Source organism: Engystomops pustulosus, chromosome 1, assembly GCF_040894005.1.
Source record: "Engystomops pustulosus chromosome 1, aEngPut4.maternal, whole genome shotgun sequence".
Lineage (NCBI taxonomy): Eukaryota > Metazoa > Chordata > Amphibia > Anura > Leptodactylidae > Engystomops > Engystomops pustulosus.
The window spans coordinates 214,559,375-214,571,476 of NC_092411.1; the positions used below are offsets into that span (position 1 = coordinate 214,559,375).

The following is a 12,102-nucleotide window of genomic DNA, read 5'->3' on the forward strand; positions in this document are numbered from 1 at the left end:
CCAACAGCTGAATTGTATGGTGAGCGCACGTCTGTCGTTGGTCCATGAATCACACACCAACCACAGTGCATATACGATGCCCGGAGTCCTTTCTTCCCCTCAAAACATAATCAACGCTGCTTTGTTGCAGGAAAGCATGGACTCTTTGTATCATAAATCAAATTTAAAAGGAACCGCATCCCCGGCAATGTGGTGAATCTATGACTCTGCATGGCTTTCTGCATGGGCCGTGGGATGACCACGGACAGTGTGAAACCTCCCTTACTGGTGATGATTACCAGTGTGGTCTGAGTAGACTATGGATCTTGCCCCAAGAAGGCATAAAAGTGCAACTTCTCTGTCCCATAAAAAAAAGTTCTAATCAACTACTTTTGCATAATGTACATCTACCGCACCAACCAGTCTGTTTGATCAGAGGGAGCATGTTCTTAGCACAAAATGGATTTCACCTATAATAATAATTCATTATTTATATAGCGTACACAGATTACGCAGCACTACAGACTTTGCACCTACACCTGCTCCTCTTACGACTGGCTGCTGTTTATAGCCATGTACAATAAAGGATGAATTTTAAGTGACTGCCGCAGATATTCTTCTTGATCTTCCAGTTTTGTTCAAATCCATAAACTCCTTCAATGTATCTTCTTCCAAAAAGTGTTCAGTATATTTCCCAAGATGGCTCCCAGTTGTGCCCCCAATAGCAGAGCATTTTGCATACTTGTGCAACACAATAGTTCAGTGCAAGTTATATGAAAGCTCTCAAATAAATGAAACAGAAACCAGTGTATGACCTACATATAGAAATATTTTAATTCAGCATAATAAGTTAAGTAAAAAAAACACAGTGAAAAGAACAAGTGAGGAACTATGTAAGATAGTGCTTAAAAGGGACAATGTAGCCCGATTTTACCCCATTGAACTACAAGTCCCCTCAGGTTGGGTATAAAAATGTCCTTTCTAGAATTCCTTCTTTCATGTGAAATCATGGCTGTTGACCTATAAAAAAAATCTGCTACAAAATAATGTGGAAATGATCTTAGAAGAGACACTCTATATCTGAATGGAGTCATGTTTGGAGGCTTTAGGGCAGGGGTAGGGAACCTACGGCTCGGGAGCCAGATGTGGCTCTTTTGTTGGGTGCATCTGGCTCTCAGTCAGATCTTTAATAAATAGTGATGGCTGCTGTGTGTCTTAGACTGATCACTGGACACAGGCAGCAATATTACCGCTGCCTACGTCCTTTGTACAACCCAGGTGCCATCGTCTAAGTCTGGGTCAAAGAGAAGAGTGTGGGAGTGATGAGGAGCTGGCTGCAGAGAGCGCTGGTAAGTGAATATTCTTTTTTTTTTTTTTTTTTGCTGTGGCTACCTATCTACTGGGGGTATGTGCTGGGACTACCTATGTACTGGTCTGGGGTCACAATGGGAGGTCAACCCTTGGGAAGGAAACACTGTGGAAAGCTTCCTCATAGGCATGAAGCACTAAGATCCGACAGGTCTTTATAGTAACCCGGGAAGTAGGCAGCGCCAAACAGCGGCGCACTGGCCCTTTAAATCTGCGAGTGCCGGCGCACACGCGCTGGCCAGCCGGGACGGGAGCCGGAAAGTGGTGAGTTGAGTGAGCTCGGAAAGGGGAACCCCCACGGAGAGGGGCACGAGACCTAGATCGCAGGGGCACCCGTGACAATGGGGTTACCTATCTACTTGGGGACATGTGCATATGGTACGGCTCTTACGGAAAAACATTTTAAAATATGTGGCGTTCATGGCTCTCTCAGCCAAAAAGGTTCCTGACCCCTGCTTTAGGGGAAGTGTCACTTTTATACACCCCTATATGTTATACACAAACTATAAAACATACAGAGCCACAAACCCTCATGCAATCTGAAAGATTGAAAGATGAGATTCTTATCTTTACAATGACACCAGCAGCATGTTTCTAGGGACTTTAGAACCAAAGATAGGGATATATATATACACTGTATACATAAAAAAAATATATATATAGTGAAGGGAAACTCCACCTGCAGCCTCCAAACTTGAATCATCTTATGCAAATGTGTCTTCTCTCAGCTTATTTTCACATATCAAACACATATATAACACATTAGTTATAAAAGTTATGCAAATTATCTTGGGGCATTCAGGCTACATATCACTTGAGCGCCTTAGGGAGCCTCGTATTTTAACTTATGTACAACCCCTCATAACACCGTATCACCACGTGGGACCGCTAGGGCTATAGGCTAAGGCATGAATTAAAATATGAGGCTCCCTGGGGCACTCGGGTGAGGTAGCCTGAGCACCCCAGGGTAATTTGCATAAAACTTCTAGAACTTTATATTTCTGCGATCGGAATTGGATTAGGACACAGTAAACTGATAGTAGATCAGTGCTTTACATAATAGTAAATAGCTCTATATTACAGTAATTCTATAAATCCTCTGTGGATGTAGCTGGATACTGGTTTATTACAATATTAGTTTGTATTGTATTTAAACTTATGCAAAGCTTGTAAACTACGCCTTATTTTCCCATCTTTATCTCATGAATTGTCACCAAGAAACATACAAGCACATGAATTGTTATGGAAACTCCCAGACAACTGTTCTCTCATTTCCATTAACACATGGGACGACCTTTGTATTGTTAATAAGGTTTAATTACATACACAAAGGGCATTGCGTAAGAAATGTCTTGTAAATGCAGAAAACTACAAGTGTGAACAAACAGCAATAACAATATATAATAAATACTGTACACATCCAACCGATATAAAGTATTTACTGAGTATCAAAAAAAGTCATAAGCGCGTTCTGGTCATAATTGTCCAATATCTCCAGTAAAAGAGGAACTTTAGATTTTACATTTGTGCCTTTGAATTTGAACTTGTCAATGAAGAGATCTGTAATCATACCTAGAAGACAAAATAAGACAATCCTATAAAAAATCCATACCCTCGAGTCACTCATTTCATGGTCCTTGTATAAACAAAAGTGAAAGCTTATATATCAGATCACATAACGTCAAATAGGCCAAAATGGGCCAAGAAATATTGCACCATTGGCTAAGATCAAAGAACAGCCTTGTAAAGAGAACGCTCCCCACCCTCCTCACAGCGGCTTATATCCTGCTGTGTATGCAGATAACAGCAGCATGGTCTACTGACAAATCTGGCTTCAGGCTACATTCACATGGCGCGTTCTTCATATACACCAGGAAAGCTCCCACTGAGAGTATCCATAGACATACACTGGCAGGCAGAGGCCTCCTTTCTTACCACAGTCTTACCGCTACATGTTGCAAATTGTGGGAAACCCACAATGGAAAGACATGACAAGCCAAGTCTTTCTTTCCCGCTGAGAGCTGGTCTCGGAGGTCCCGAGTGATGCAACTATCCATATAAAGACATGTACATCACTAGGGAGACCCTTAACATCATCAGCAGCCAATCACTGACTGATGTTTCTTACATTTATCACCTAGTCACCTCATTTGTATTTGTTTGTTTACTTTCTACAATATTCACAATGATTCATTAAAATCTCATAAAATAGTAGCCAAATCAGGGTCTGTGGTCTATATATAATCTAATCATAAAGATATATAGTTCTAACACAGAATATATCAATAATCTTATCTTCAATTTAGAGATTATTATAACGCATTTATATAGATTCAGTTGTTAAGTAACTTTCTATGATCCTTATTAAAAAAAAATAAAAATTTAAATCACAATAAATAATAATAATAAAATAATAATAAGACCAAGCTGTGGAACACTGGTAGTTTATGGGCGCTAGATTTTTCTTCCATTATTGTAACATGTAGTATAATAGAGGTTTTGAGGTTAATTGGGCACTCTATATTATCATGCTTACTGTACTCTTAGGAACATTGAGTGCTACAGAAATTCTTTTTAACCTTGGCCAGATCTGTACCTTGCCACAATTCTGTCTCCGAGCTCCTTGAGGTTTAAGAAACTGCCCATGATTCTCATGTGCTGTGAGCTGCAAGTTCTTATATAGACAGGTGTTTGCCTTTCCTAATCAGGTCCAATAAGTTTACTTAAACACAGCTGGACTCCAGTGAAGGAGTACAACCATCTCAAGGAGGATCAGAAGAAAATGGACAGCATGCAAGTTAAATCTGCATGGCACAAAAAACGGTAAGAATACCCTTTTGCAGAGTGCAAATTGATGAGCAAAAAAAAAAAAACACCTTTTGATCTTACCAATTGGCTGCCATGAAACAAAGAGTGAAAAATTTAAAGCGGTCTTAATACTTTCCTTACTCACTGTATGTATATGTATATGCTAGTTTAGGGTTCCCCAAACTATGGCCCGCGGGCCACATGCAGCCCGCGGACCGTTTCGATCCGGCCCTGACGCTTGGCACGCCAGTGCTGCGCCCCTTCAACAGTCGGGCAGGAGCCTCCGTCCGTCCGGACAGGAAGCTCCTGCCCGTCACTGTGTAGTGCTCGGTTCGGTCGGAAACAGCCGCTCGAGCACTATTACTGGAGCGATGTGGCCAGAAGACAACCCCGGTGCACATAGCTCCATGAACTAGGATGCGCGGCTGCGCAACGACGTCATCACAAGGCCACGCACCCCTTCCTACCCGGACGCGACAAGAAGATAGAAGAGACGCGGCGGGAGACTCCGGAGAGTACAGGGTTTTTAGTTTTTATTAAAAAGAGCAGTAAAAAGATTGTGGCGGCCCGGGGCCAATAGTTAGTTATGAGGGGCAGCATAGGAAATAAATTAATTATGAGGGGCAGCATAGGAAATAAGTAATTATGAGGGGCAGTAACGGAAATAATTAATGGTGGAGGGGCTGCATAGGAAATAATTACCGTATATTCCGGCGTATAAGACGACTTTTGAAGACAGAAAAATATTCTGTCTTCTCTGGAGTCGTCTTATACGCCGGTAATCCCGACCGCCCGCCGTGTATTCACGGCGGCGGTCGGGTCCCGGTGCATGGAGAGGGCTCACGGGCTGAGCCCTCTCCATAGCCGGTAAGTCTTTGCTGCATATTGCAAACAGTGGCGTACCGATCACGGTACCGAGGCCCGCACCTGACCCCTGTGCTGCGCTAATAACTCGGCGCAGCACAGCGGGCAGATGTTTTAAATTGTGAGAGCCGCGGGCCTTTCCCTTACAGCGCACGGACTGTTCTGCATCTGGTCCGTGCGCTGGATCAGGAGGGCCCGGAGCTGTCACAATTTAAAATTTGAACGGACCCCCGATCCGCCCACCTTCCAACCCACCTCATCCATTGACGCCGGCACAGTCTTAATGACGCGCCTGCCTGCGCCGGGTCTGCTGAGGTCTATGACCCGACACCTAACCTGGCAGACGCGTCATCAGCCGTCGCCTGCGCCGATCTTTAGAAGAGAGAGAGAGCGCGAAGAGGAGCGGAATAACTAGGTAAGAGTTTTATTTTTCATTTTGCTTAAATCTATGGGGCCCTGTTTCTATTTGGGGGGGGGGAGGCATAGGTGAAAGTTAGGAAATGGCTATTTGGGGGGGACATTACCTATGGGGGACATTAATCACGGCTACTGCTGGGGGGACATTGATTATGGCTACTGGTGGGGGGGGGGCATTAATCATGGCTACTGCTAGGGGGGACATTAATCACAGCCACTGCTGGGGGTGGGGACATTAATTATGGCTACTGGTGGGTGGGGGCATTAATTATGGCTACTGGTAGATGGGGGACATTAATTATGGCTACTGGTAGATGGGGGACATTAATTATGGATACTGGTGGGTGGTGTTCAATGTTTTTATGCATAGCGATGGTAATGTTGTTGTTGTATGCCTTATGTTTATGAGCGACAGTTTTCCTGCTATATACCTGCATGTCATAAGAATTTAAATTTTAATTTTTACCGGTGTTTTGTATGCGTTGGAAAAGGGGTAGTCTTATACGGCGAATATATCTTAAACTCTATATTTTAAACAAGAAAGTAGAGGGGTCGTCTTATACGCCGGAATATACAGTAATGGTGTCATATGAAATGATTAATGGTGGGGGGGTGGGGGGCAGCATATGAAATGATTAATGGTGGTGGGCAGCATATGAAATGATTAATGGTAGAAGGCAGCATATGAAATAATAAATGGTGGGGGGCAACATATGAAATAATCAATGGTGGGGGGCAGCATATGAAATAATAAATGGTGGGGGTATAGGAAATAATTAATTATGAGGGGCAGTCTAGTAATTAATGGGGAGGAGGCATATTCAATAATTAATGGAGAGGGGTCCCAGTATATTTAATAATTAATTGGCCCAATTAATTAATTAATTGGGCCAATATATAAAATAGTTCACAAGGGGGGCAGTATATTAAATAATTAATTGAGGGGGGTGCCAGTGTATTAAGGATGCGGTTACATGTACCACTTTTTATTTTTAAACTTTAGTCCGGCCTTCCAACGGTCTGAGGGGGACAGTGAACGGCCCCCTATGTAAAAAGTTTGGGGATCCCTGTGCTAGATTAATAGAATTAAAAGTGAATGCCCAGATGGTTACACCCCCTTTAAGCAGTGGAGCTTCTGTTGTTGCAGCTTTGCTATGCCGCACTGTACATGACCTACAGCTAAAGCTTTAGAAGGTACCAAGAAATATTCCAGCACTAAACATAATAGGTTACTGCCACAAATTGAAAGCACGGCTTATGAAATTTTCTATATGCTTTTCAGAGCCAAGATAGCCCCAAAACATGTGTTGGAAATTTCATAAGTGTATAAACTGTACTCAAAATTTCAGTAACTGTGGAATCTATGTATACACATAATAATATTATCTAAATTTAATATAAGATTAAAGACATACTGTGCATTGGAACTATGTATCTTTATGGTCATATATAGACCACCGAGACACGTATTTGACATATGAGATTTTAATGAATTATTGTGTATATTGTATTAGGTAAATCAACAATTAAAAATGAATCCCAGGACTCAGCATATTTTGGCTTTGAGGACAAAAACCCATTTTTCAAATGTGCCCTGTGTAACTGTAAGAGGTTATAACTTTGTGATGCTTATATCTAGGGGATTTTGAAATTGTTTTCTTGTGACACATTAGGGCACATTTACTAAGGGTCCACGGACCGCGATTCCGTCGGGTTTTCCCAAATATTTCCGTTTTGCGGCGAATTGCCCCGGGTAAGGAAATGTGGCCCATTGTACTTCAAATTAGTTTAACAATTTGGAAGATATCTTTTGTGTCTAGTAATGAAAAAAACGGAAATTTGGCAAAAATTGTGAAAGGTTTTTTTTTTTTTTTTTGTGAAAGAGTTCTAAATTCTCTTACCACCCAAATTGATTTATAACTTGTCTGCTTTATGTTGTAATAGTTTTTAAGCGTTCACTAATTTTCCTAAAACAGTGAGGCTTAGAATTTGGGTGCGAATTTTAGGACTGTGAGAGGCATACATAATAGTATAACCACAAACCCCATTATGGAAACTACACACCTCATTATAGAAAAAAACACCTTTAAGAAGTTTGTGAACCCTTTAGGTGTCTAATAGGGGTCAAAACAAAATGGAGGTGTGATTTAGAAATTGTAACATTGAGCTTCTTGTCGTTTAATCCATTGTGAATTTTTGGACCAAAGTTTGATACCCAATTTCTCCGGAGTGTTGAGGTAAACTTCTGTATGGACACACGGCTGGGGAAAGAACGCCATTTGGAGCACATTTTTTTTTTAATGTGGATTTATGGGGCTTATTTTTTGCCAGATAAACTTTTCTGGAACATCATTTTGGAGCATCTCCAACTAATTGATTAGATTAACGCTTTTTTGGTGGAGGAAATGAAAATCATCTATTTTTGTTAAGACTGTTTAATTTTTTTATCCACAGGATAGGACATAACTTGCTGATCGTTTGTAGTCTTTGTGATCGGACCCCCACAGATCACGAGAATGTGGGTCCATTGTACGCGGAAATGGTATAAAAACGGAAAATGCAGCAGTATGGAAGTGGTTTTAGCTCTAATAATTCTTCTGATATTGTATTCTGCTGGATTTTTCAGGTTTTATTCTATTTCCTGGACTAACCCCGACTCATTAGACATCCACGCATTGGAGAGAGACGCATATTATTCTACAGGCGAGCTGTTCTCCATTTTCTCTTCTGTACGTTGTACACACTGCGTCAGAGATGAGCGGAGCAGCAAGACGCACATGTTCCAGCTTCTCCGTTCATCTGCATGGCACAGACCAAGTTAGCTGAGTGCAGTTTTCGGCAATCTTATCGGCAAGCGTCAGAGACGAACAGTGCAGCCGGCTGCTCTCTTCATCGTGAGCTACAACTTTCTGATGATCTGTGGGGGTCCCATCACTGATACCCCCAATGAATAGCAAGTTAGGGGGTAAGCCCCTTAAACACCATGGCCATGTTTGAGTATGGCGTGTAAGGGAGTAACACCCGCGATCGGAGACAACACCGATTGTGGCTGTTAGACTAGGTTGTCAGCTGTGATAAATAGCTGACACCCACTGCTTCTGGTACTGGCTCCACTGGTGCTGGTGCCAGAAGCCCAACGTAATAGTACCTCTGTTTGTGGGATGTACTTTCCTGCATGGATGTATTACTATGCCAGGTGCGCTTATGGGTTAAGTCATATCCCATTTGACATCTGGGTGGTTTCTAGAGCACAACCACACATACTAAAGATTATATTGAGGATTAAGGTGCTCCTCAAAATTTGTAAAACATCAATGACAGTGGGATACGTCCTAGCCCTCCTTTGTAAGGATAGGTCGGGAATCTGCCTGACAAAACAGACGGCTATGACATGATGTGATTATAGCCTAAATCTTCTTTTCCAGGAGTTAAAATGATTTTCCAGCCCCCTCATAAACTGCTCTAATGCACTCTGTCAGAATAACTAAGATAAATATACTTGCCCCACAGCCTGTTGACTCCTCAAACGCCACTTCAGCTGTTTTCACACTACTAAAGCCGGTCAAGAGGTGACCTCTATATTCACAGCATGTCACTGACTGACTACAGGTACCGCTAGTAGTGTAGCAAATAGGCATCCCCTGATCTGAGGTCAGCAGGCATGTTCTGATTGTGTAGAGGTCAACCCCGAGGTCAGTGATAGGCTTCAGTAGTAATTGTCACTGGAAAGCTTTCACAACAGGTAAAAAGTAGTATCAGGAGCTGGCACATCAAGCATTGGCAATAGATCTTAGTGGATAGGCAAGTCTGTTTAAATTATTTTAACTCAAAGCTTCATTGAAGCAGTTTATGTGGGACATAACAACACCTTAAATATTCTATGATCCCTTAATAACTATACCTGGGAGTAAATCTGCATCAAATGATCCCAAAATCACCTTCTATGCACGATCCAGACGTCATTCCAGATTTTGATTTAAAATGCATCTTTGTTACCTTTACACTGATAAAATAAAGCTTATAAGGAGATTCATTTAGGGTAATTCTAGCATTGATGTTGGTTAATCTGTATTTCTATGAGATCTGCATCCTTACTGACAGGAGCCATTGTAAGAACCTGAGACCCCTTTAAGAAAACTTAAGCCTTGAGACCAACAAAGACTGTGAAAGTGCAGCTGCTAATGAACTTCCTGAGGATACTTTCTATGCAAATGAGTAGGTGACACATTTGGATATTAGAGAGGTTTAACCAATACATCACTCATCATATATATATATATATATATATATATATATATATATATATATATATATATATATATATATATATAGCTAATAGTATTACTGCGCTTTATATAAAATACAGATAAAATAAAAACCGGATTACTGTTTGATGTGGATTTACCTCATAAAAGTATATTTTGGTATATTAATACTACTATGGTACATTCTGTTTTGAAGTGACAGAATGGCATGAGAGTGGTACAACTCCAGCTTTAGCTATGTCAGTGAGACGTACATGATTTTGCATCATTTAGCACAGCCCTATCATGTGGGGAGCATCATGTTAACTTGAAATTAGGGAACTAGAGCAAAGATAAACGAAAAAAATAAATCTTAATTAGAAGCGTTATGCATAAAACCACTGATAAGATGATTGGCCTGGAAGAGCTTGGTAGCACCTGATGTTATGTCATACACATGCTGCATGTTACATGAGTGTAGTAGTAAGGGTGCTAATGAATCACTTCCTTCTCCTCTTTGAAGCATCCAATATATATCCTATATACAGATACCACTCTGCATGGCTTTAAAGATATAGCACCACAGAATGACATTTCTGATTCCCAAGGATTAAAGAAGGTACCTCATAAAACATTGATAAATCTCACCATAAAGCCTTTCAAGATGTGCTGGCTGTTTTTTATATTCCTCCTGGAGCTTCTCAGCCTCCTCCAGAATACAGCGATATTCTGGGATCAAAAAGTCTGTGTTTCCTTCATGAACCTGAAGCTCCTTCCAGAAGAAAATGAGAATTCTCATTAATCATTAATTCTACAGCAACACCTGTCTCTACTCTATATCAAACAGCTGGAACATTTCCATAACCTGAGCCTGATAACAAGGTCTCAGTTACAACACATGTTCTCTAGGCCCAATGCCTTCTCCTGTCCACATCATCTAAACAGCCGCCGTATACCCCCCACTGTACCTTCAGAGCATCGATCAAATGAACCTTCTTAGCCAACAGCAGCTGGTACTCCAACTTTGGATGGATCATTTTCAGAGTGTGGCCAACAGATTCTTCACTAATATCTACTCAGGAAATCAGAGAAAATGATATCAGTTACAGCCCAATAATATTACACAAATTTATTTAACACTACATTTGAAAACATCATGTACATGAAATCAGCAGATAGTTCAAACAATTTTTTTACACACCCAACTTGTAGAGTTTCCAACCACTGTGCTGGCTATAAAAGGTAAGGAACTGCTGCTTTACACGACTGAACAGAGGTTTGTAAACGTTTACAAATATCCCTTAAAGGGGACCCTGTCATCAGGATCACACACTGTCACCTAATGACAGGTTCCCATAGCCTTTTTCATACTAATCCCCCCAAATGTTGTTCATTCATTATCCTCTATGCTTTGCTAGATCTTCCTCTTTCCTCCATACCCGCTCCCGTTTGCAGCCATTAGCTGACCCCCTTGCTCTAAGAAAAAAAGGAGGAGTAAAGGAGGAGGAGGGAGAAAGCAAGCAGGGCAGAGATGAGATGATGATGACGACACCAAGGACTTCAAAGTCCCCGTGACTGCAGATTACTGTCAAGGAGCCAGGCATGCTTTTCTCAATTTTTAAAAGGAAGTGTAAGAAGTAATGTTAATTATAACAGCAGATTATGAAAAAGTATTAAAGGCAATAGGAACCTGTCATTAGGCGAGAATGTGAAATTCTTATGACAGGTTCCCTTTAATCTACACACAAATGTCACAGCATAATGCCAAAAGAGATGGGTATATTCACAAAAGAAAAAGTGTAAACATTTCAAACACAATTTGGGAAGAAAGAATTACCATATGATATATTAAGATTGATTTTTCGCTTTGTAGCTTCTTTAGATAGGACATCTTTCAGAATTGATATAGTGGAGATATTGTCCGATTTAAAAACTCCTTCTCCCTTTCTGCAAAAAAAAAAAAAAAAATACTTAAAACATAAAGATGTTTTTAACTTATAAGACCTGCAAACCCTATATGAATGTATTCGCTACCATATGTTAGAACAAAATCAGAGTGTAATTATTCAGTCAATGGGGCACATTTACATTTGTCCGCAGCCGCGAATCCGTCGGGTTTTTCCCGAATATTTCCGCTTTGCGCTGTATTTCACGGGATTGTGGCGCACGCAATCGATTTTTGGTGCAAATGGGGGGCATGGCCACCGGACAACCCGAAGGATTCGGAAAAACCGCAGAATTTAAAAAGCCATTTGTGTCGCAAGATCAAGCACTCACATACACCAGAAAAAAGCAGGTGAACTTCGGCGGACCTCGGCGCAGCAGCGACACCTGGTGAATATCGGCGCACGGACCTTAGTGAATCCCGGCAGAACCCGAATCGGCGTCGGAGAACGCACCGCTGGATCGCGACTGGACCGGG

The 12,102-nt window shown here is 41.3% G+C and overlaps 1 protein-coding gene across 2 annotated transcripts in view; it reads right to left on the reverse strand.

The window, feature by feature from the left end:
• Positions 1 to 2,642: 2,642 nt before the first annotated feature.
• BBS7 (Bardet-Biedl syndrome 7) overlaps positions 2,643 to 12,102 on the reverse strand; it is a 40,401-nt gene continuing 30,941 nt past the window's right edge. For both annotated transcript variants that reach the window (XM_072119346.1, XM_072119347.1), the window contains exons 17-20: positions 11,518 to 11,627; positions 10,649 to 10,752; positions 10,329 to 10,452; positions 2,643 to 2,919 (exon numbers count right to left, since the gene is read on the reverse strand). In XM_072119346.1, coding sequence (XP_071975447.1) covers positions 2,786 to 2,919; positions 10,329 to 10,452; positions 10,649 to 10,752; positions 11,518 to 11,627 — 472 coding nt within the window. In that variant the 3' untranslated portion in view covers positions 2,643 to 2,785. The remainder of the gene's footprint in view (positions 2,920 to 10,328; positions 10,453 to 10,648; positions 10,753 to 11,517; positions 11,628 to 12,102) is intronic.